This window comes from Embiotoca jacksoni, unplaced genomic scaffold (assembly GCF_022577435.1).
Source record: "Embiotoca jacksoni isolate LCO1_2020_lvr unplaced genomic scaffold, fEmbJac1.0.p SCAF_27, whole genome shotgun sequence".
In the NCBI taxonomy this organism is placed as follows: Eukaryota; Metazoa; Chordata; class Actinopteri; family Embiotocidae; genus Embiotoca; species Embiotoca jacksoni.
Genome location: NW_027185378.1, coordinates 311,389 through 335,074, shown reverse-complemented (window position 1 = coordinate 335,074; position 23,686 = coordinate 311,389). Strand labels below are relative to the sequence as shown.

General features: G+C 44.5%; 3 protein-coding genes across 5 annotated transcripts; all 3 read left to right on the top strand.

Annotated features, from left to right (window-relative positions):
- Nucleotides 1-3: 3 nt before the first annotated feature.
- synj2bp (synaptojanin 2 binding protein) lies at nucleotides 4-2,927 on the top strand. 2 transcript variants are annotated; one of them, XM_069160514.1, is made up of 5 exons: nucleotides 4-181; nucleotides 674-810; nucleotides 1,094-1,189; nucleotides 1,538-1,665; nucleotides 1,850-2,927. In XM_069160514.1, exons 1-5 carry the CDS (start codon nucleotides 118-120, stop codon nucleotides 1,851-1,853), a joined length of 429 nt encoding a protein of 142 aa, XP_069016615.1. In that variant the 5' UTR covers nucleotides 4-117; the 3' UTR covers nucleotides 1,854-2,927. The 2 variants fall into 2 exon arrangements, with proteins under 2 accessions (XP_069016615.1, XP_069016617.1); XM_069160516.1 differs by having other exon boundaries at nucleotides 1,788-2,927.
- A 1,078-nt stretch (nucleotides 2,928-4,005) lies between these two features.
- On the top strand, nucleotides 4,006-12,848 carry LOC138204943 (deubiquitinase DESI2). The gene is made up of 6 exons (XM_069160513.1): nucleotides 4,006-4,422; nucleotides 4,617-4,955; nucleotides 6,307-6,379; nucleotides 10,460-10,553; nucleotides 10,621-10,762; nucleotides 10,906-12,848. Exons 2-6 carry the CDS (start codon nucleotides 4,917-4,919, stop codon nucleotides 11,140-11,142), a joined length of 585 nt encoding a protein of 194 aa, XP_069016614.1. The 5' UTR covers nucleotides 4,006-4,422; nucleotides 4,617-4,916; the 3' UTR covers nucleotides 11,143-12,848.
- A 526-nt stretch (nucleotides 12,849-13,374) lies between these two features.
- On the top strand, nucleotides 13,375-18,375 carry srsf5a (serine and arginine rich splicing factor 5a). Of its 2 annotated transcripts, none has more exons than XM_069160512.1 (8): nucleotides 13,375-13,488; nucleotides 14,587-14,717; nucleotides 14,814-14,884; nucleotides 15,296-15,406; nucleotides 15,790-15,859; nucleotides 16,965-17,038; nucleotides 17,122-17,229; nucleotides 17,437-18,375. In XM_069160512.1, exons 2-8 carry the CDS (start codon nucleotides 14,592-14,594, stop codon nucleotides 17,741-17,743), a joined length of 867 nt encoding a protein of 288 aa, XP_069016613.1. In that variant the 5' UTR covers nucleotides 13,375-13,488; nucleotides 14,587-14,591; the 3' UTR covers nucleotides 17,744-18,375. The 2 variants fall into 2 exon arrangements, with proteins under 2 accessions (XP_069016613.1, XP_069016612.1); XM_069160511.1 differs by having other exon boundaries at nucleotides 15,296-15,427.
- Nucleotides 18,376-23,686: the final 5,311 nt, after the last annotated feature.

Below are 23,686 nucleotides of genomic sequence, written 5' to 3'. Positions count from 1 at the left end.
CGACCTCCCGTCAGGAGGAAGCGAGCCGAAACTCTTCAATGAGTTCACCTTCACTTTAATAGTTTGTTCCTTTTATTTCCTCCGCAGTCTAATTTAATCGTTCTGTATTCGGGCACCATGAACGGCTCTCTGCACTCCGCGGCCGGCCTGGTGGACATAAAACTGAAGCGGGGACCGGCAGGTAGGAGCTCAACTTGTCGGCAGTTAGCAGCGGTGGTAGCACTGATAGCAGCTAGCCAGCTACGTAGCAGCAGAAATCAGCGCTGTGAAGCTAACGGCTAACAGGAGAGCGACAAGTGATTAAACGTCCCAGCAGCGGGTCTTTTTTGAGCGCCACGCCACACATTTAATTAATCAGTTTAATGTCGAATATCACGGATTTCTGCACTTTGAAGGAGTGAAAAGAGTTTAAAAGTGGATGAAGTGGTGGCCTGTCTCCCATTTATTCAGCTGACATGTTTATGTAACTGAAGACGGTGTCTTGTGAGGGACAGGTCGCTGCTGGACCTGTCCTCCGTGGACTTTGGTACTCAGATAAATGTAGGGATTGATCAGCAGCTTTTGACCTGCTGAACAGCTTGTCTCGGTCTCTCTCTGTCTGTCCCTGTCTGTGTCTGTCTCTCTCTCTGTCTGTCTCTATCTGTCTCCGTCTCTCTCCGTCCCCGTCCTCCAGGTCTGGGCTTTAACATCGTGGGGGGGGTGGACCAGCAGTATGTGGTGAATGACAGCGGGATATATGTGTCCAAGATCAAAGATGACGGCGCTGCAGCGCTGGACGGACGTCTGCAGGAGGGAGACAAGATCCTGGCGGTGAGACACGAATCATGTGTCATATCCGGAGTCTCCTGCAGCAGGAAATAAACTTTAAATTTTAAAATTATTATTGATCTGAAGTCTGATCAGATTGAAACATGGATGATCTCATTAAAGGTTCTGATGAGTTTATTATTATTATTATTATTATTATTATTATTATTATTATTATTATTATTATCATCAGAAACACTGCAGGTCTTTCTTATTGATCTGTAGTCTGATCGATTGATGATCTGGTTCTGGGTTCTGATGAGTTTATTATTCGCTGGTGTTTCAGATAAACGGAGTGGAGCTGGAGAACCAGACTCACAGAGCTGTGGTGGAGCTGTTCAGGACGGCCGGGGACGACGTGGACCTCCAGGTCCTCAAGAAGGTACTGGCTGTTTCTGATGCTTTTAATGAGTGCAGTTTAAAAACCGTCTGCAGCTGTCCTTCGCCGCATCACTGAGTTGCGTTCAACAGCACCCATCTGAACCTTCTGATGCTGCTATGAGTCTGTTTTATGTCCTTCATGTTTCGTTTTTATTTTTTATGTTCTCTTCATGTACATTTAAAACATTACTGCAGTTAAGAACCAGAATATCAGTTTTGTGATGTGTTCTTCCTGACTGTCCTCCAGCCGCGTTAATGTTTCTTCTTCTTCTTCTTCTTCTTCTATTTCTTCTTCTTCTTCTTCTTCTTCTTCTTCTTCTTCTTCTTCTCCTCCTCTTCTGTGTTTCAGCTAACCCGTCACATCAACGGACCAAGCGGCTCGCAGCCCGACGGTCCGCCCTCCATCTTCTCTCCGGTCCTCCTGGTGGCGTTGGCCGGAGCCGCTAGCATCCTTTTATTCTTTTTCATGCGGCGCAAGTAAGACAAACTTTTAACGAGCCGACAACGTCTGTACGTTATTTTAAGATCAGAACTTTGCTCAAGGCAAAAGAAGGGAAGGAGGAAAGAAGGATGAGTCAAGGTTATTTTCTGATTAGCAGGTGACGAGTTTCTCCGTTTGTTTTGACTGATGGAGCTTCTCAACACCTTCATATGCAAACAGATGACTTTAACTGGAGGAGGAGGAGGAGGAAGAAGAGGAGGAAGAAGAGGAGGGAAACATTCCTGCTGCCCCCCAGTCTGAACCCAGTCGGTCGAGTCAGACCGACACCGGCTGCAGGTCCATTTATTGCTGACCGGTGTGAGAAGAAGCCTTTCAGACTTCAGCGGTTTCATTTTCATGTTTTTTTGGTGGGGGGGGGGGGGGTCACATGACTCTGTGCCTTTTTACCTGTCCCATCACAATAAGAGCAGCGAGCCACATTCTCCCAACTGGGACCAAAATGAAAATCAACCCACGACACTTTTTTTTATTTTAGCTGATCCAGAAAAAGACCAAAACTACTGAGGACGTCCATCTCAGAGCGCCGGACGTCCTCGTCAACCCTTTAAAAGACCAGAACTAACGAGTCCGTCCATCTCAGAGCGCCAGACATCCACAGTCCTCATTAACCCTTTAAAAGCAGCTCACACGGATGATGAAGACCAGACATTTCATAAAACACCTGCTACTGTCAGCTAACATCAGTTATACAGTTAGTGCATCGTTCCGGGACTACTTTCAGCTGCGGATGAATACACAGTCACACACTGAGGGCCACAGAGGGAGAAACTCTCATCAGACAGTACACTTCAAATCACCTCACTGGGTGGTTTGATTATGTCGACAGTTAAACATTCAGCAGACTGAAAACTAAAAACACTCGTTCAAAGTTTCACCAAGTACTTAAACTTTTATTTTGAAGGAAGGGACCCATGTAAAATATCCCCTTCTATAAATACATATTAACCTGATGTAGGTGGAGGCCGGTGCGATGGACCGACAGATGAACTCTGAGAAGCAGCTAAGAACCGACAACTTCAAATGTTTTTTTGTTTTTTTTGCACTAGCCACAATCATGACGTCGTCCAGCGTCGAGCAGCTGGACGTCTGTCCGTGTGAACGTCAGCGTTCGTCTGTAAATACGTTTCCTGTCGCTCTGCTGATGGTGAAAATGTGCACGATGCCAGAAGCATGAATAAATTATACAAATACTGTGTGTTTGACCTCCAGGCACCCAATAAAATTCATGTTGAATTCACTTTTATTTACAGTCTTTTATTTACAGTTGTTTATTTACAGTCAGTTATGTACAGTATTTTATTTGCAGGCTTTTATTTAAAGTCTTATTTACAGTCTTTTATTTTTCCATATTTAATTTACAGTTGTTTATTTACAGTATTTTATTTACAGTTGTTTATTTACAGTATTTTATTTTACAGTCTTTGATTTCAGTCTTTTTTGGTTCCACCAATAGAAAACGCCACAAAAAACAACAGCGTGTGAAAATGAAACCTTCATTATGAGTCAGTTGATTATAAGATGGGATGTATCAGAGGCTGATAAAGTCGAGATGATGACACATACAGCAGGTTAAAAGGTGAAAAAAAAAAATAGATTTACTGAATCAAAACGGACCTGTTCTATAATGAGCGACTCAGTTTGTTATTTTAATCCAGATTTAAATTAAAATTGTAATATTTAGAGGATTATTAGGAGTTATAAGGCTCTACATTTTACAATTTCAACTTAATTTCGTGATTTAACTGTTTACAAATTGAGATTTAAGAGTTAAGTTTAGAAGTGTTATACCACAATTATGAGAAGTTATTTTGTCTTCATAATTTTGACATTAAAATGAACTGTTGTCTGTCTTTGTCTCTTAATTTCACACTTTAAAGTGAATTCAAGGGAACAGTTTTCAGTTCCGATTTTCTCATTTAGATTAAATCAAAATAATGATCATCTATCTCTGTTGTTTGTATTGATAATTTAATTGAAAACCGATTTGATCAGCAAGTTGAAAATCAGAGCAACACTGGATGTTGTCGGTTTATCTCCAAAATAGAAGTGGTTTAATGTCAGAATAAAATGCAGAACCTGTTGTTTTATTGCATTTAATACATAAAACTAGATTTCAGATTTATTTTACTAAACTGCAGCACCAGTTTGATTTAGAGCAGCCGAAGGCTCTATAAAGTGTTATTAATAAAAAAAAATATTTTAGGTAATGGATCCAGTTTGATGTGAAACAGTAAATTGTTGTATTAATATAAAATCTCTGCTGTAATAACGGATCCAGTTTAAAACAGTAAAATGTATTAATATAAATATGTGATGTAATAACGGGTCCAGTTTAAAACAGTAAAATATATTAATATAAATATGTGATGTAATAACGGGTCCAGTTTAAAACAATCCTCCACTGTAGTGTTTTGTAACCGACTGTCTTCCTTCCTCCCACCAGAAGCTCGTCTCCATCGACTGCCCGGAGGCAGAGATGATGTAATCCACCGAACCCGGATCAGCCCCGCGCTACACGGACACTGCTCGGCTACTTCGGGACTTCCTGGATCCCATCAGAGAGGCTCCATCGGCGGCTGGTCGAGGTGTCATGTCGCGGAGCGGTGAGCCCACCGTCCTCCCCCCCCGGACCGGCTGCTGGATGCGGGCCAGCAGCAGCAGCAGCACCAGCCGGGGTCGCTGCCGGTGAACCGGACTCCCCCATCAGCTGTAATTAATCAGCGGAGTCCTCAGTAAGCTGCTTCGTCCTCCTCCGTGTGAACATGGTCCTCTTCCCGCCTCCTCCGTTGACATCAGTCCGCTCTAGCTGTCCGTGTTAATGACAGGAGGTTTCATGCAGGCCATCGGTGTTGGTTCTGGACCTGCTCACCACCCTGATCCGGTGCTCTGATCTGATGCTCTGCTGTTATCACATTTCTGCCTACAGCCTGCGACCATTTCCATATCTCTCCGGGGCCCGGGGCCGGGCCGCGTCCCTCGCCGCACCTCGCCTCACCCTGCCGGGACCTGAGCTCCATGCGTCCCTGACCTGACCTGCTATCATGTCCCGGTGACTTTACTCCGAGCCCCAGCTATCTCCTCTCGACCGTCTCTGTCTCCGTGTCCCTGCGGGGGATGAGCCTCCTCCAGCCAGCCGCCGCTCCCTCCGTCCGCCGCGTGGCCCCGTGACTCCTCCGGGGTGGAGGCGCCCTCCGCCGTGCACCGTGGAGCAGCTCCGGTTTACACCATGGCCAATGAACCTGTCATCCTCAACGTGTATGATATGGTGAGTTCACGTTTCTCTCGGTTTTACTCTTTATTACAATCTTCTTTATGTCCATGTTTCTACTCAAAGTTGTCACGTTAAAAACAAACATTTTTACATGAACTCTGGTGCACAGTCACACCCTCCCTCAAAGATTTACTGCAACACTAACTGGAGAGGAGGCAGCATGGTTTCTGTAGTGTGTCCCAGTGTGCAGGTTCAGTCTGCTGCAGAGGAGCAGGGGCATCTGGATCAGTGTGTGATCTCTTACATCTGGATCAGTGTGTGAACTCACATCTGGATCAGTGTGTGATCTCTCACATCTGGATCAGAATAAAGTTTTTATCTATTGGTGTTTCAGACACAAAAAAATAAGAGATAAGGTCATAAAATGTAGTTTTATATTCAGGCCTGAGAAACAGAAGCCTCCCTCTGACCTCTGTCACATGATCTGGACACAGACATAGACACACGTAGGCACACACAGAGACACACAGAGACATACAGACATACACATCTACACACAGACAAACACACACAGAGCAGGCAGCAGGACAACAGTCCTCTTTCAGCCCTCTAACTGCTCTTTATCGTCCTGCTGACAATCTGCAGCCACAGAATCAGAGCGCAGCACTGATTGTTTCTGACATGTTATCAGACAGTGAACGTCCTCCATCAGAGTGAACGTCCTCCATTAGAGTGAACGTCCTCCATCAAAGTGAACGTCCTCCATCAGAGTGAACGTCCTCCATCAGAGTGAACGTCCCCCATCAGAGTGAATGTCCTCCATCAGAGTGAACGTCCTCCATTAGAGTGAACGTCCTCCATCAAAGTGAACGTCCTCCATTAGAGTGAACGTCCTCCATCAAAGTGAACGTCCTCCATCAGAGTGAACGTCCCCCATCAGAGTGAATGTCCTCCATCAGAGTGAACGTCCTCCATCAGACAGAGTGAACGTCCTCCATCAGAGTGAACATCCTCCATCAGACAGAGTGAACATCCTCCATCAGTGAAGCCCTCCATCAGAGTGAATGTCCTCCATCAGAGTGAACTTCCTCCATCAGAGTGAATGTCCTCCATCAGAGTGAACATCCTCCATCAGAGTGAATGTCCTCCATCAGAGTGAACATCCTCCATCAGAGACTCTGTGCAGGTTTACAGGTGAATCTTCTCCACTTTAAAACAACAACAACACAGACTCAGTTCCTGCTGACAGGAGGGGGGGACTGCTCCATTTCACCATTTCAGGTGTCAGTGTTGGATCTGCTCATCTCTGACTCCTCTTTCTCTGTGTCTCTGTGTGTCTCCATGTGTGTCTCTGTGTGTGTCTCTGTGTGTCTCTGTGTCACTGTGTCTCCGTGTGTCTCTGCAGTATTGGATCAACGAGTACACGTCCAATCTGGGCATCGGAGTCTTCCACTCTGGCATCGAGGTTTACAGCAGAGGTGAGACGTCTTCATGTCTTCGTGTCTCTGAGGTTTACAGCAGAGGTGAGACATCTTTGTGTCTCAGAGGTCGGCGGGCTGGACTCAGACCTGCGGTCAGGTCTCTGTGCTGCTGCCCTCACAGATGAAGTGTGGTTGTAGGAATGAAGGTGGAAACAACATGACCTTCTTTTTGTGGTTGAGTCACTGAGAGGTTTAAAATAGAGTCAGAAAGCAGCGTGAAACTGGATCATGAGGATCCTTCATGTCTGAATACTGTCAGCACCAATAGGTCCGATGGAAGAGACATAGGGCCTGATTTACTAAAGGTTTGTGTGTGTAAAATCACGTGCAAACTTCACATCACCCTTCAAAAAATGTCCAAGCAGATCTACTAACGACGTGAGGATTGCTTCTTTCAAATGTGCAATTTAACACATGTTGTCCATTTTGCGTATTTGCCTGAATGCATATGTAATATTGGGCGTTTCTACTTGAAGGTGCAAAATACTGGGAGGGAACATGCAAATACAACAATTTAGCACCCGCAAATATATTTACTAAACCTGAAAGTAGAAATAGGAGAAGTGATTGCGTGTGTATTTCAGTACGAAAGAAAAGCACGTATTAATCAAGTGCGCAAATCTGGAGAGACGGCTGCTCTTATTGCGGTGAGAAGGAGATGCAGGAAAACTAAAGAATACGCCGAGAACGTGGTTTTCCACCCGTTTAACCCTCGTGTTGTCCTTGGGTCAAAATGACCCGCAGCTGTGTTCAACCAAGTTCTATTTTATTTTCATATTTTTTTGGGATCATTGGTGACAAGGAGGCTGTGAGGGTTTCTTTAAAGAATGATGACCAATGATCCCAAAAAAATATAAAAATATAGAAATAAAATAGAACTTGGTTGAACACAGCTGCAGGTCATTTTGACCCAAGGACAACACGAAGGTTAAACATTTATGAGATGTCAGAGGCAAAAAAATATTTCAACATATCGTTTGTCCAGCGATGACATTTCTGAACTGAACGGTGATATACAGCCAAACAACAAGGAGGAGCCACGTAATACCAGCAATTAAAAAATGTTTTACGACTCTGCATTGTCCTGCCTCTGGGTCATTCCAGCGAATCGCTGCTTGGATATCGCATCCAGTCCCGTTATTCAGGTGTGCTGTCATGGGTGCTGAATGTGCCCCGCAGAATTAACAGGTAGATAAGGTTCCCGAGCAATCACAAGGCACTGAGTGGAGACTAATTCACCTGTCCATCACAGAAAGAGCTGGACCTGCTGCTCAGTGTTTGTTAGGAGCATACACCTCCTGTTGTATTGCCGACGTTTTATTATAATCTCCTATATATCGTTTTGTTCTTTTTATTCTTATATTTTTTTAATTTCAATCGGATCAGATTTTCCTTTTCCTTTTGCGGTCGTTCTGTTAGAACGGCTGGAATCACTTTAACACACACAAACCCCTCATTTAAATACAGCGATTTGCACCTGATATCAGTGACATAAATACTCTTTGTAAATGTGCAAACTTTTGGAAAAAACACGCAACTTAGTACCCTTTATCGTAGTAAAACAGGCCCATACTCTCTCTGTGAATTCAGCAAATCTGTCTTCTAACATCCAGACTGTTTCTGTTTCATGAAGACATGAAATTAACATGAATTTAACATGAAGAATATAGAAAAACTCCCACTGCTTGATAGACTACATAACAAGCATGAATGTATTAAATCTTTCCACATATAATCATCTCTCAGAAGGAAGCTGTGAGAAGCTTTTTAAAGTGTAAAGTCTGGTTCTGTCGGTCTGAAAAAACATCAGACCGTTTTTACAACATGTACTTTATTTTATACTTCAGCAGCCGGTATTATAAATCACTCCACAGCTTCTGGTTCTGCTTTTTCTTTACTATAAATATATCTACAGTGGGTACGGAAAGTATTCAGACCCCTTTAAATTTTTCACTCTTTGGTTCATTGCAGCCATTTGCTAAAATCTAAAAAGTTCATTTTATTTCTCATTAATGTACACTCAGCACCCCATCTTGACAGAAAAAAACAGAAATGTAGAAATTTGTGCAAATTTATTAAAAAAGAAAAACTGAAATATCACATGGTCATAAGTATTTAGACCCTTTGCTCAGTATTGAGTAGAAGCACCCTTTTGAGCTAGTACAGCCATGAGTCTTCTTGGGAATGATGCAACAAGCTTTTCACACCTGGATTTGGGGATCCTCTGCCATTCTTCCTTGCAGATCCTCTCCAGTTCCGTCAGGTTGGATGGTGAATGTTGGTGGACAGCCATTTTCAGGTCTCTCCAGAGATGCTCAATTGGGTTTAGGTCAGGTGTCTGGCTGAGCCAGTCAAGAATGGTCACAGAGTTGTTCCGAAGCCACTCCTTTGTTATTTTAGCTGTGTGCTTAGGGTCATTGTCTTGTTGGAAGGTGAACCTTCGGCCCAGTCTGAGGTCCAGAGCACTCTGGAAGAGGTTTTCTTCCAGGATATCTCTGTACTTGGCCGCATTCATCTTTCCTTCAATTGCAACCAGTCGTCCTGTCCCTGCAGCTGAAAAACACCCCCATAGCATGATGCTGCCACCACCATGTTTCACTGTTGGGATTGTATTGGGCAGGTGATGAGCAGTGCCTGGTTTTCTCCACACATACCGCTTAGAATTAATGCCAAAAAGTTCAATCTTGGTCTGATCAGACCAGAGAATCTTATTTCTCATAGTCTGGGAGTCCTTCATGTGTTTTTTGGCAAACTCTATGCGGGCTTTCATATGTCTTGCACTGAGGAGAGGCTTCCGTCGGGCCACTCTGCCATAAAGCCCCGACTGGTGGAGGGCTGCAGTGATAGTTGACTTTGTGGAACTTTCTCCCATCTCCCCACTGCATCTCTGGAGCTCAGCCACAGTGATCTTTAGGTTCTTCTTTACCTCTCTCACCAAGGCTCTTCTCCCACGATTGCTCAGTTTGGCTGGACGGCCAGGTCTAGGAAGAGTTCTGGTCGTCCCAAACTTCTTCCATTTAAGGATTATGGAGGCCACTGTGCTCTTAGGAACCTTGAGTGCTGCAGAAATTATTTTGTAACCATGGCCAGATCTGTGCCTTGCCACAATTCTGTCTCTGAGCTCCTTGGACAGTTCCTTCGACCTCATGATTCTCATTTGCTCTGACATGCACTGTGAGCTGTAAGGTCTTATATAGACAGGTGTGTACCTTTCCTAATCAAGTCCAATCAGTTTAATTAAACACAGCTGGACTCCAATGAAGGAGTAGAACCATCTCAAGGAGGATCAAAAGAAATGGACAGCATGTGAGTTAAATATGAGTGTCACAGCAAAGGGTCAGAATACTTATGACCATGTGATATTTCAGTTTTTCTTTTTTAATAAATTTGCACAAATTTCTACATTTGTTTTTTTCTGTCAAGATGGGGTGCTGAGTGTACATTAATGAGAAATAAAATGAACTTTTTAGATTTTAGCAAATGGCTGCAATGAAACAAAGAGTGAAAAATGTAAAGCGGTCTGAATACTTTCCGTACCCACTGTATATAGAGACAAGTGTTTTACTAAACTAAATATATTTGACTGTTCAGTGAACTCTTTCATCCTCAATGTTCAAGTAACTGTGGTGAAATTAAAGTACAACGTTTACTTCTGAAGAATATAACGAAGTAAAAGTACCTCAGCATGTGTTTAAGTACACCACACGTGTAGAAATACTTCATCCTTTACAAGTGAGAATGAATGAGAAGCAGACTGAGTGTTCTCTGATGAAGATGCTGCTCCTTTGTATTCATCACTGCTGTCAACACTTCAGAGAAGCGTGGATGGTTTAATCAATGTGTTGATTCATCCTGATCTTCATCTTCATCATCATCCTCTGTTCTTCATCTTCCATCTCTGTTCTTCATCTTTAGCTTCCTCCTCTGTTCTTCATCTTCATCCTCTGTTCTTCATCTTCCTCCTGTGTGACTCCAGCTGACCTCTGTTCTTCATCTTCCTCCTCTGTTCTCCCTCTTCATCTTCCTCCTGTGTGACTTCAGCTGACCTCTGTTCTTCATCTTCCTCCTCTTCCTCAGAGTTTGCATACGGCGGCCATCCGTACCCATTCAGTGGCATCTTTGAGATCAACCCCGGCCACGCCGGCGAGCTGGGGGAGACCTTCAAGTTCAAGTGAGCACAGACACGGTGACGTTGTGAAGGGTGGAGGTCGGAGAGCTGACTGTGTTTCTGTCAACAGGGAGGCCATCGTCTTGGGAACCACCGACTTCACAGAGGACGACATCGACAAGATCATGGAGGAGCTCGGGAAGGAGTTCAAAGGGAACGCCTACCACCTGATGCACAAGAACTGCAACCACTTCTCCTCCTCGCTGTCAGAGGTCAGTCTGAGAGGCGGATTCACAGGGAGAGAGGCGGAGTCACACAGGGGGTTCATTTAGTTGGTTTAGTTTAATGCCAACGTTGGTGTCCCCCTCAGTAAAACGTCTTACAGCAATAAAATGGCTGCCCTCCTTGTTTCCAGCTGCTGTGTGGGCGGGAGATCCCCCGCTGGGTGAACCGGCTGGCCTACTTCAGCTCCTGCATCCCGTTCCTGCAGAGCTGCCTGCCGAAGGAGTGGTTGACCCCGGCCGCGCTGCAGAGCCACATCAGCCTTGGTCTCCACAAGGAGGAGCACAATGAGTCCAGCGACGACGACCCGTCTCCGTCCGCCGCTAGCGGATCAGGCTCCTCCCACAGCTGCCGCCACACCAGGGTGTGACCTGACCCCTGAACTCTGGACCTTCCTGACACTGCTGCCATGGCAACAGTGGACCTGAACAACCATCTGACCTCATACTGTCTATCCTTCGAGGGAAGAGGCGGGAAACAGTGTCCTCCTGCAGAGAGACCTGAGAGACCTGCTGAGACCTCAGAGACCTGCAGAGACTGAGACATGCAGATGGACTGATGACCTTTGACCTGAGGCTGCAGCTCGGCCTCCTGTAGATCTGAAGTTTGTATTAGGTTTTTATTTTCCACAGACGTTAAACCCCGTCCGCCTTGTCCCTGCCTGCCTTCAGAGCTGCTTTAGAGACACCTGACAGAGACGTTACCTGGAAACTCTCACCTGCTTGTCCATTAACCTCCATGTGGCCTTCAGTGGATGTCGTTGACTCACCTCTCTGTGTGGACCATGTTGGAGGCTCGGCAGGTTAAAGAGGACTCACTGCTCCTCCGGCTCCCAGCGAGGGGACGTAGTGCATGTTGAAGGACTCAGAGGAGACAATGGAGACACATGGAGACACACAGAGAATGTCCTGCTGCTACTCTGACTCATATCCACTTTTTATCTTTTCTATCCACTGATCTTTATATTACAAACATACATTTACACCCAGAGATTATCTATCATTATTATAGCGATGATCTACAATTATTATTATAGAGATAAACTATAATTATTATTATAGAGATGATCTGTTATTATTATTATTATTATTATTATTATTATAGAGATGATCGACGTCTTCACATCTTTTACAGTTAAAATATTTCAGGCTGAGCTGCAACACAAACAACTAACTCAGTGTTGTCCTTCAATTGCAGACTTTGTTGGAAAACAGACTCAGTTAGAGGTGGTAAAGTCTCATGTCTGTACAGTACATATGAAGCTGCAGCCGGTTAGCTTAGCAAAGCACACAGACAGGAAACAGCTCACCTTTCCAGCTCACAGTTGAACACATCATGTCCAGTTTTCACCTGTATAAACAGGTGTGGTTTTCTCAAAAGGTCTCAGGTTTTAATAGATCCACTCGACTACTGTTTCCATTCTTTATGCCAAGCTAAGCTAACTTAGCTGCTTTCCTATCCACCCTGCAGACGTGCAAGTGGTATTGACGTTCGGGGATATCATTTATTTATCTATGTATTTTTTTCTAATGAACATTTAAAGAACAAACAGTTTGAATTCATTTTACTGCAGTAAAAATCTGATTCAGTTGTTTCTGATCACAAACAGGTAAACAAACACAGCAATGACAGTTTACTACTCTGAATAACAAGCTGGTGATCAAACTGAGGAGGATGAGGAGGTGTTTCGAGTTAATTTGAACTCACCACCCTCTGCTGTGTGTTGATTGACAGTGTGTGTGTTGATTGACAGCTTGTGTGTTGATTGACAGCTCCTCTTTCTCTCTCAGGAAGGAATCACCTCCCGTTTCAGTTCCAGTTGACTCGTCCTGCTTCTTGAAAGAGGTCGATGGTTATATCCTTATATCTTTCTTTGTGTTGTGTTCAGGTTCTCTGTATATCTTCAGTTGGGGGTGGGGGGTGTACAGTGGTCAGTATTAATGCTCAGAAGTGTTTCTACAGAGACAGCTTCTGTTTTCTATCGTACTGTGTCCACCTGAACCTTTTCTTACCCTAATTTGAGATGATAGAACTAAAATAAACAGATGGATGACACACAGATGTTGTGCTTCTTCTTTTCTCGCCACAAATATGAGAACAGGTGGACGACGTCACGACCATTTACACCTTCATATGACAAACGTGTGAGTCTGATGTGTTTTTATGGTTTTTAGCATCGCTTTGATAAAAAAAATTCTACTAGACTAATGGACTAAATCCTTCAAGTCTCCAGTAAATATAATATATTATATTATAAACGATCACATATTAACAAAAGAAAAGAGACTATATAAATGTATGAGCAGGAAATTAAAGATAAATCTTAACGATGAATCATTCACAGCTCTGGAGTTTAGTGTGGATACTTCTGAACTGGGTTGCCAGATCTGGGTCATATCCCCCCTTTTTAATATCACATTTATATGGTAATTAAACTTATTCTATTGTATTTCATCTGGTGATGAAGTTCCCCACAGACGGATGTGATAATCGGTGTGGACAGAACCGGGCTAACGCGTTAACTTTAACCGGGTTAAACGTTACGTGAAACAGAGGACCTGGCAACGTGAAGTCAGCAGCGGCACCACTTCCGGTTCCTTGCTCTTTGGACTCACTCGCCATTTTGATCGAGCCGAGCAGAGACTCTGTTGAAGTTGCTGCTAACCACCGACGTCAACAACAATCCCGGAGCAGCTTTAAAGGAAAGAAAAAACGGGTAAGGCTGTGAATAAAGTGTCCGTGAGTGGTTTGAACAACTTTATTGTTTTTTTAAAACGGATAAGCGTCGCGTAGGAACTCGTAATTATCTCTTTGTGGCTAACATTAGCTTTGCTCGGCTAACTGAAGGCGACCTCGAGGCGAGCTACAACAACGACGTTGTAGCCGCGGGTTAAACACATATTCTGCTTTAAATTAACCCGGTAAAACTGCACGGTATCTGGCATAGCTTTAGCTTTCTCCTCTCAATTTTGAACTTTTTATTAAATGACGAGGTTTAAAGTGAGATTGTGTAACGAATGTTAGCAGTTAACACAATGTGTTCTCCCAGGAACGGGCTGTAGGCTAACTGGGCCTCAAACATAACGCTGCACTCATTTACCGCCACCTGATGCTGGTGTAGAGACGTGTTGAACTACTTGGAAAAAAAACAATTCAATGTTCTTCTTATGTGCTGTTTTCACATTATGCTAAAGTTAGCACCCGATTCTGCACTAAAGGATAAAATGAAGGGAAACTAGACTTCCAGCTCTGAGCGACTGACTCTTTATTTTCTGCTCCTCTTAATTCTGCAAACGTGTTTTAGATATTTTATTTAAAGCCCGATCTCGGCATGGAAACCAACTTTGAAAATGTGAAACTTTTGTCGTATTTGTGAAAATGAAGCAAAGGGACTTGTTTTTGTTGCATGTAGACTACATTAAACCTGGTCCAGATCTAAAACTACTACATTTAGACTGGTCGACCCCGGACTAAATTATTAAAATAGGTTTCAAAAAGTCGTTAAATCACAGTGTCTGATTCGTGAAATCTTTAGTCTATTTTTAAAAGTGCACGTTGTTAAGCATTAGCTCTTAAGCATTAGGAGACCTAAAAATGGAGAATCAAGTTTCCCTCTAATTATAATTTATGTTCCAACTGGATCATAGATGTTGAATCAGAACTTAAAACCGGAGTTTACATTCATGTGATAGATTTGGAAATTAGATAGTGAGTCTACATACTGTGATAGATTTAAATTGAATACAGAGTTAGTCAACAGGCTGTCTCCTCATGCCCTGGTTACATGTTTATCATCCTACACTTTCTTCATCAGACAACATGAGTGGCTGTCGTGTCTTTATTGGCCGTCTGAGTCCGCATGCCAGAGAGCGGGACGTGGAGAAGTTCTTCAAGGGGTACGGACGGATCCGGGAAATCAACCTGAAGAATGGATTCGGTTTCGTGGTCAGTATCGCCGACCGCTCCGTGAAAGGTCCGACGAGGTCCGATTCTGCCGCGTTTTTCATGAACATGAAGTCACGTGTTTGTTCTTCCTCTCAGGAGTTTGATGACCACAGAGACGCAGACGACGCTGTGTACGAGCTGAATGGCAAAGAGCTGTGCAGTGAACGGTAAGCATCTTCATTTTATTATCTTGTGTATAACTTCAAGTAAAAGGCGAACACCTTGTTTGAAGACAGTGGATCTTTTTGTGATGACTGTTGATGGAACTGAAAGAGGTTTTGCATATATTTTATAAAAACCGTCCGTTTGGACCGTGAAAAGGATAGAAACAGAAACCGAGTGTTTGTCCTGAATCTGGGAGGATTCCCTCATATTCTGCAGGCTTTTAACTCAATAGTCACTGTCACGACATCACTACCGTGTTTAGGGTCGTCCATTTAGTGGAGTGTAAATACACCACCTTTACATCATCCCACGCAGACGGATGAGTAACTACCCAACTGTAAACATGTCTGACACCTTCACGCCGACTCTTTGTCTGAACCATCTGAAGACCCACTCGCCATTGTTTGTTTCAGAGTCACTATTGAACACGCTCGCTCCAGAAGGGGACGGGGCGGCGGCCCGGGGATGGGCCGCTTCAGCAGCAGCAGCAGCAGCTATCGGCCCTCTCGCAGCAGCGGATCCAGGTACAGCGGTTCTGACCCGCAGTAAGTTAGACGGAGACGCTCATCAGGGTTTGTTATTGGAATAAAGTTTGTGTCGGGACAAAGCAAAACATTTCAGTGTGTAAAGACCTTAACCGACCATGTTCCTTCTACAGCGAGCACATGTGTCCTCATTCAGTCACTGAACTGCGAGTCCGTGTGTGTCCTCACACACATACTGATGAGTCTTGACAGCAGCTACATGCATGTGACAGAAAATGCATGTTCAGAGACTCGTTTGTGATGAAGATGAGCTGCCGGCTGGTGACATCAGACATCCAGCAGGAACGCGAGGACACACCGGCTGCAGTCTGCATGCTCGAGACACGTCCTCAGGCCCGTCTGTCTGTCTGTTGTTTGTGCAGGTATGGCCCCCCCGTGCGGACCGACCACAGACTCATTGTAGAGAACCTATCGTCTCGGATCAGCTGGCAGGTAGGACGTGACGGGATGAACTCCCCCCGCAACACACTGTATATGACCAGTTTTCTAGCGAAGCCGGGTCACTTTGTTTTAAAGTCACATATGAACATATTTGTATAGTCACCATCAGAAGCCCCCCATTATGTTATTTCCACACAGTGTCATGTTACTGCTGATGATAGGCTTTAACGTCTTCATGTTTTAACAGCTGCTCTGATGTGGTCTCCTTTTATATCAGAGGTGATTAAACACCCTCCACGGGGGGTCACAAAGTGTGTAGCGCCCTCTGCTGGTTGTTTTTTCTGAATAGTGTCCATTTGGTGCCTCTCCTTACACGCAGTTGCCGCCGGTCTAAAGTCTTGGCTGGGCCCCGTAGCGGGTGAAAGTGGTCTAGCGCAGGATACGGTAGCCTTAGGAGGTCCGTAGCCACAGTCTGGAGGTTCTGTGGGCTGGCATCCCCGACTGCTGTAACCCCCCTCAAATCCACGGTCCCTACACTCTCCCATTTGGGTCTTTTTCTGTTGCTGATGGAGCTGGGGGGGTGTTGAGTCGGGCGCACACCCCTCCCCCTACTTGCTCTCTGGTGGTTCCTTACTTGTGGAGGCCGGATGCTGGGTCAAGGCCGAGGGCGTTTCTCAAGGGCTTAACACTGCATTGGTTCCCATTTGCTATTTGGACAAGTGGCTCTATGCTAATATCTTCCTGGGTTTGGAGCGGTAAGTAGCATAAAACTCATGTGATTGGGTTTGTTCCGGGTCGGGTGGTAACGGGGTGTAGACATATCATGTAAACAGTTAATGTGTGCTGAGTCCAGAGTTTTAACTTTAAATAAGTAAAGATGTTTCCTGTCAGGAGCCTCTCTGAGGAGGAGAATTTGGTTTCTGCTGACGAGCTAAAAAAGAAAAACAAAATTTAAGTGTGACTAGAGATAAAAAAAAAAAAAAAAGTTGTGGCTCTTTGTTTACATGGCCTCCGCCGACAGGGGAGCTTTAACACGTCAGCAGTAGATAGTCTGTGTGTTGCTGCTCTGTTCTCGTCTCCTCCTGCAGGTCTGAAGGCTCTCTGTGACCTCCGACCTTCCTCCTCGTTACTAATCCTGCTCTGTGCTTTTATATAGGACCTCAAAGACCTGATGAGAAAAGCAGGTGAAGTTACCTTTGTGGACGCGCACAGACCCAACAAAAACGAAGGGTGAGTTGCAGCTCCGCTTCCCCTTAAACCCCACCCCCTCCCTGCTGGTCAGGCTGTCTAATCACGTCTCCACCCAAACGCAGGGTGGTTGAGTTCGCCTCCCGCAGTGACATGAAGAACGCCATCGCCAAGCTGGACGGGACCGAGCTGAACGGACGCAAGCTGAAGATCTTCGAGGACAGCCGGAGGAGGTGAGTCTGCTCCCATCTGACCCATGCTACGCAGTTAGCTTAGCATAAAGACAGCAAGCAGCTGGTCCCGTTCAGACAGCAGATGATGATGGACAGCTGCAGTGATGCTAAGCTAACTACCTCTGGCTTCATGTTTGTTTTATTGTTGTTGTTGTTGTTTGTGTCTATAGCTGTGCATCACATGTTGTAACCCCCCCCCCCCTGCAGCCACAGCAAGAGCCGCTCCCGCTCCCGCAGCTACTCGCGCTCCAAGAGTCGCTCCAGGAGCCGGAACCGCTCCAGGAGCCGCTCCAGGTCTCCCAGCCGCACCCCCGACAAGAAGACGTCTGGCGGGGGCAAGGCCAAGTCCCCCTCCAGGTCCCGGTCCAAGTCCCGGTCTAAGTCCCGGTCCAGGTCTCGCTCCCGTTCTCCCGCTCCGGATCAGGACAAACAGTCCCGCTCTCGCTCCCGCTCTCGTTCCCGCTCCCGCTCTCGCTCCCGTTCCCGCTCCGCCTCAGCAGACAGCAAACACTGAGGGTGAAGCCTCTGAGGGCGGAGCCTCTGCAGGGGGTGATACAGACGGACAGTTGGTCGCTGTGGCGACGGCATGTGAATTATTTTTCTTTTTAAATGAAGGGAGAGATTGTCGAGATAAAAGCGTAGTTTTCTGTAGTTCTGGACGTTCTTCCACAGGAGGACCGTGTCTGTCTTCATATCCCCGGCTCTATGAAATCGGTGCTGATGTCCCTCAGAGACATCCTCGTTCGATTCCATCCACTGATTCCCCCTCCTTCCCCCCATATTGCATTCACATGCCCAGTTATGTGAACAGGAGTTTAAACATCTCAGCCGGTGGTTGTTTCAGTTGGAATCTTGCATTATGATTTTTATTTTCACTGAAGACTCGTGTTTCTGATCCGTGTTTTATTCAGTTGATCTCCTTCTGTGATGCGTTCAGGGTCCGTCTCTGACTGTCAAACACCTGGATGTGATGATGTCTTTTCTTTCTTTTTTTAGTGATGTCCTTTATTTTTTCTAAGACTTGTGAACGTGGTGGAGATGCACGTCTGCGTTAATAAAACTTTCACAATCTGTTGAATCCTTCTGTCCTGCAGTGATGACGTCGCTCATGTTTCAGGTGGAACCAATAAAATGTTTGATTTTAAACTGTGTCCGTTTTTCATGATGTTTCTGTAACCGTTTGAATTATGAAATGTTTGAGTTACATAAATGAAGCAGAAGTACAACCCGAACACACCTGGATGCAGGATGTGAGATCATCACAGCTGGATCTCAGGTGGTCCTCTGAATGCCGTCCCTGACTTCCAGTATCCACACGAACATGCTATTAAAACAAGATTTAGTGTGTCCCAATACTTGGTATGTTAAGGATGCCAAAAGTACCAGGATGTTCGACTACATGCATGCAGTCTGCAGGTCGGCATGATACTATAGCTGTTTCTAACCCACAATCCGTCATGTCCACTGAGCCGCTGAGACAGATGGTGGCGCTGATGCTCCACCCACAAAAGGAAGAAGAGGCATTAAAGGAAACGTACTTGTTCCAAACCTCTGCCTTTGTCTTTTTTTACTATAAATGTCGCACTAATCACAGATATGACAAAGAGGGTCAAAGGTCAAGATGCATTTTAATGATGAAGTAGTTTGTTCCAGTTATACACGTACTACGTGCAATAGTAGATACTTTTTTAGGGAAGCTGCAGTACTAAAAGAAAAAAAATGGAATGAGATTCAGAATGCAGGGACAGACTGAACACACCTGGATCATGTGAGGTCATCACAGCTGGATCACAGGTGGTCACCTGAAGGACAGTTGTGAACACTGAAACATGATCTGTCCACATCCATTCAGTAGTGGGTCTCCAATGTGTCCTCGAACAGAACAGTTGGAAATTGTTGTTTTCTAATCTCCAGGACTGACAGCTTTAATGTCTCTTTAACACATGTGTCTCTGGAGACATTTTATTTGTCTCGAGTCATTTAATGTGTCCTATTAAACATTTTCTGTCTCTTTGGAAACATGTTTGTGTCTCTGTTGTCGTTTTTTATCTCTATAAGGTCACTTAGTGTCTCTGTCCTTTGTCTGTGTGTCTTTGTTGTTATCTTTTGTCTCATGGTGACTTAATCAGAGTGTTTGTGGTCTTTTCATGGAGGTGTGTTGCGCTACATCACTCTGAGGTCCGTGTGAGGTATCCGCAGCACTGGTAGGGCCGTACGGGATCCACCCCCCGCCCTCCAGACTCTGGACTCTGCACTTGGTACAAGGGATCCATAATGTCTCACACTTCTGTCTTCTTTCATTGTCAAAGTCAGTTCATTTATAAATGCTGAGGTTTAATTATTTGTTGATTGCAAATAAAAAATTAGAGGAGAAATCAGAGAAGAAGTGTGTGTTTTTGTAACAGGAAATAGAGCAGCAAGTTTCATGTTTCATTCGGAGTTCATCAGAGGAGCTCATTGTTAAAATGCAGTCAACTATTGGATTACGATGTTCTCAGCTGATCCAGCAACTCATAATAATAATCCTTAAAGTGACCGTCTCCATTGAGACCTGCAGCGTTGGGACACTCCAGCATGAAAACGTGTTTCAAAAACAATTTAAATTAAAACTGCAAGCAGTGATGTACGGGCCCTCGCACTCCGGCTCCCCGAAGCCGTCCCCCCAAAGCCGTCCCCCGAAGCCGTCTCCCCGAGGGACCACATATACCCGCTTAAAGTTGCTATTTTTGTCTCGTTTCCTGTCTCCAGCAGGGGGCGCTGGGAGCCGTTTGGCCACGCCCACTCGCAAAACACATCAGATGTATCGTCTCACCACGCCGGATGTATGTCACACGTTTCGTGAGGTTTCAAGCATCCATTGACCTTAAACATAAACTTCCTGTGTCACTGCGAGACATCAATCTTTGCCGCATCGTCACGGCGACGCCCATTGACAAAGTTGAAAGAATGTCTCAATATATCATCAACTACATGTTTAGGTTATTGTGACCCGACTTTATGTTCATGTGATCAACCAGCTCGACATAGAATGTGAAAGTATGAAAAGTGTCATTTCCAGTGGCCAACAGGGGGCGCTATGACTATGAGAGAATATTACCACACAGGGGTCTTCAGGGCGGGGCTGTTATCATACCTGTGATGTTTGGAGAAGGTCGGTCCATGTACATAAGATTTAAAGCAACTCGTAAGTTTCATGGCGAGATGCTCAAAATGGCCGTCTCTCACGGGCACACGCATCGACGAAAACGAATTATTTTGATAACTTTTAATCCCAAGCATGTTATCTGTCCATAGAACCTAAATTCAAGTCGGTCTGACAAAATCCCTAGGAGGAGTTTGACAAAGTACAACGTGTCAGAATCGGCCAAAATGGCAACTAAATTCAAAATGGTGGACTTCCTGTCGAGTTGACCTAATGGTGCAATGTAACTTTTTTGTGCGTCTAGGTGTGATAAACGTGTCCACCGGATTTTGTGAATTTAGGTAAATGTGGCTGCCAGGGCATCTCTTTAGGGGGCGCTCTTGAGCCGTTTGGCCACGCCCACTCGCAAAACACATATCAAATGTATCGTCTCACCACGCCGGATTTATGTGACACGTTTCGTGAGGTTTCAAGCATCCTTTGCTGACATGCTATAATATGACTCTTTTTCCATATTTTAGCCAACATGCGAGAGCACGACATTTTTTTTATATATTTTTATCATATTTTGGATGGCATGATATAGTACGACTTTTTTTTCCCCCCCACATTTTAGACATGTAATAGTATGACTTTTTTTTTATTACTTTTTGGAGTATGACCTTTTTCTGAACTGACATGCCTCAAGTTTCTTCTCACTATGAGGTGACTCAACCACTACACAATGGGAAAAAAAAGAGTCTCTTTTGGACTTTTTTTTTACCTTTGGTTTGTGGCTGTGGCTTATCCTTACAGGGACTTGCCTTAGGAGGTCTCTCCCTCTGTAAACCTCGTGTGTTACCTCAGCGGATAAACCGTGAACCATGTGTTGTATTACCTCAGCGGGGCTCGAGCCTGTGTCTTCATGAGGTCGTTTCCAGCTGGGAGTTGGTGTCATAGACCGCAGGACTATCTTTGGTGCCGGAGAATGAGTTGTGGCAGGAGAAAGTGTACCACGGAGTTCACTCAGAGCTTCCAGAGACTCAGCCGACAGTCTGGTTAACTCAACAGGTAAAAGATTCTACTTCACCAAGGTTGCTATTAATGGTTCTGATTCCACCTGTTGATGGGGATTCAACTTTTAGTGAAGTTGAAACGTTTGGGGAAATTGAAAAAGTTTTGCATTCATAACACATTACTGGAAGATATTTAATATCACTGCAGACCCCCTGGAACACATGTATATCTACTATCCAAAGAATGTCTGCAGCAATTTTGGTCGCATTTGAATGAATATTTGTGGACGGTGGAGGTATAGGTTGCAGTGAGCCAAAGATTTGTCACAATGCTGCCTATCTCCTGGGAAAATTGGTGGCACAGTGTTTAGCACTGCTGCCTCTCAGCCAGAAGGTTTGGGGTTCAATTCCCCCCTTTTGTATGATTTACAAAAAAAGACATTAGTAATTTCTGACTTTGAAAATACCGGTTATTTTTTGAACAACATGTCATAGCATGACTTTCGGGTTGCTTTTTGTCCACGATGCCACTGGCACACCAATCGACTAAAAATGTCAAATGTAATATTTTACATTATGGACTACATGCATAAGTTAGTCATCCATATTATGGATGACAAACTCAACTTTTAGGTTATTAGTTTTGCAGGAACGTGTAAATTCCACATATAATGTTCCAGGCCGGAATTGAACCTGATACCTTTAGACTGAGAGATGACAACACCGACAGGTGCACCACTATGCTGGCTTCCATAATGTGAACGGAAGTCATACTTATAGCATATCGTGCAAAATATGACTTTTTTTTAATCATATTTCGGACGACATGCTATAGTATGACTTTAGTTCAAATTCTGTCTGGCAACACAATAGTGCAGTTGTCAGTGTTGTTGTCTCAGTCTAAAGGTCTGTGGTTTGATCCCTGCCTGGGACTTTCTATGTGGAATTTGCATGTTCCTGCATTAGTAATAAGTAAAGTAAAATATATTGTCCAACAATGGACGACTAACTTATGCATGTAGTCCATAATGTAAAACAAACATCATGCATGAAGTCGAAAATGTGACAAAGTCACACTCCAAGCAAGAACATACAATCCTCCACAGACAGAGTTCCAATCCCCTGATTGAACTGAGTACTTTCTGATTGTGAGATGACAGGCTAGCAACTGCAAAGTTGTGCTGACTTATATAACTTTTAAACATTTTATGGAAGAAAGCATGGTGGTGCAGTGGTTAGTGTTGTTCCAGGTTCAATTCTTGGCCTTGACATGTCTTTTCATTTCAGATGTTAATGTCGTCCTTTCCAGGGTGAGTCTCAAACCTGTAGCCTTCTGATTGGAAGGCAACAACACAAACCCCCCCCATGATTTATCCTGTGACCCTTTGAGGGTCCTGACCCCTCAGATCGGAAACGGTGGACTACTGAGTGAGGAGCTGCTGAAGCATCACAGAGTGAACAGTCTTTATTAAAGACACATACAGAGTCATACATGTCAGTTCACTGCAGATCTTCATGCTATTGTTACAGCCAGGTGGCACTTTGTTCCTGCCGAACAGGCTGTGACTCTTTCAGAGAGGTGCGTGAGGGGTGGTTAGTGCCTTGCAGAGTGAATGCACATTAACGTGCTGCCCTACAGCTCAGTTAGTGCCACTTTAAAAACTGTCCAGTGTTTCATTCAAAGATTCAATCAGTAACAGAGGGACTCTTCACTCAAAGTCCAGTGCTCCGGTTCAACCCAGTCCTCCAAGGGTGAAAGGTTAACCAAAACCACACCTGAACTAAAGCACTGCATGATGGGAGAGTCTTTGTAATCACCTCCTGATGACTGATGAAGAAGACTACAAAGTATGTGTGTTTACACCGCAGACTGCATCTAAAAGTGGATGTAGCGTCTGAAAAGTGAAGCCAGTGCAGAAGTGCCTTGCAGTACCACTGAGGACCACTAGGTGCTGTCTCCAACAGACTCGCATTGAAACAGCATCAACTGAAACAAAGTCAGTAAATGTTTTCGACTCCTCTCAGACTTGTCAAAGAAAAAAAAAAAACTAAATATTGAATACATTTTCAAAAAGAACCGCCATATTTAAATTAACAACATATTGTTATTATTATTATTAATGTCAGTGGGATTTTAGAGGAGATATTCTTACTTTTTTAAAAGAGTAGAATCTTATTTATTTCATCTGTTTGCTGCTTTCTGTTGGTAAAACATTCATTTTTCGAAAGTGCTGTGTATACACCGTGCTTCCTGTAATGCACTGAGAGCGCCACCCCCCCCCCCCCCCCTGTCGGCATGAATCACCCTCCATACTCCCGG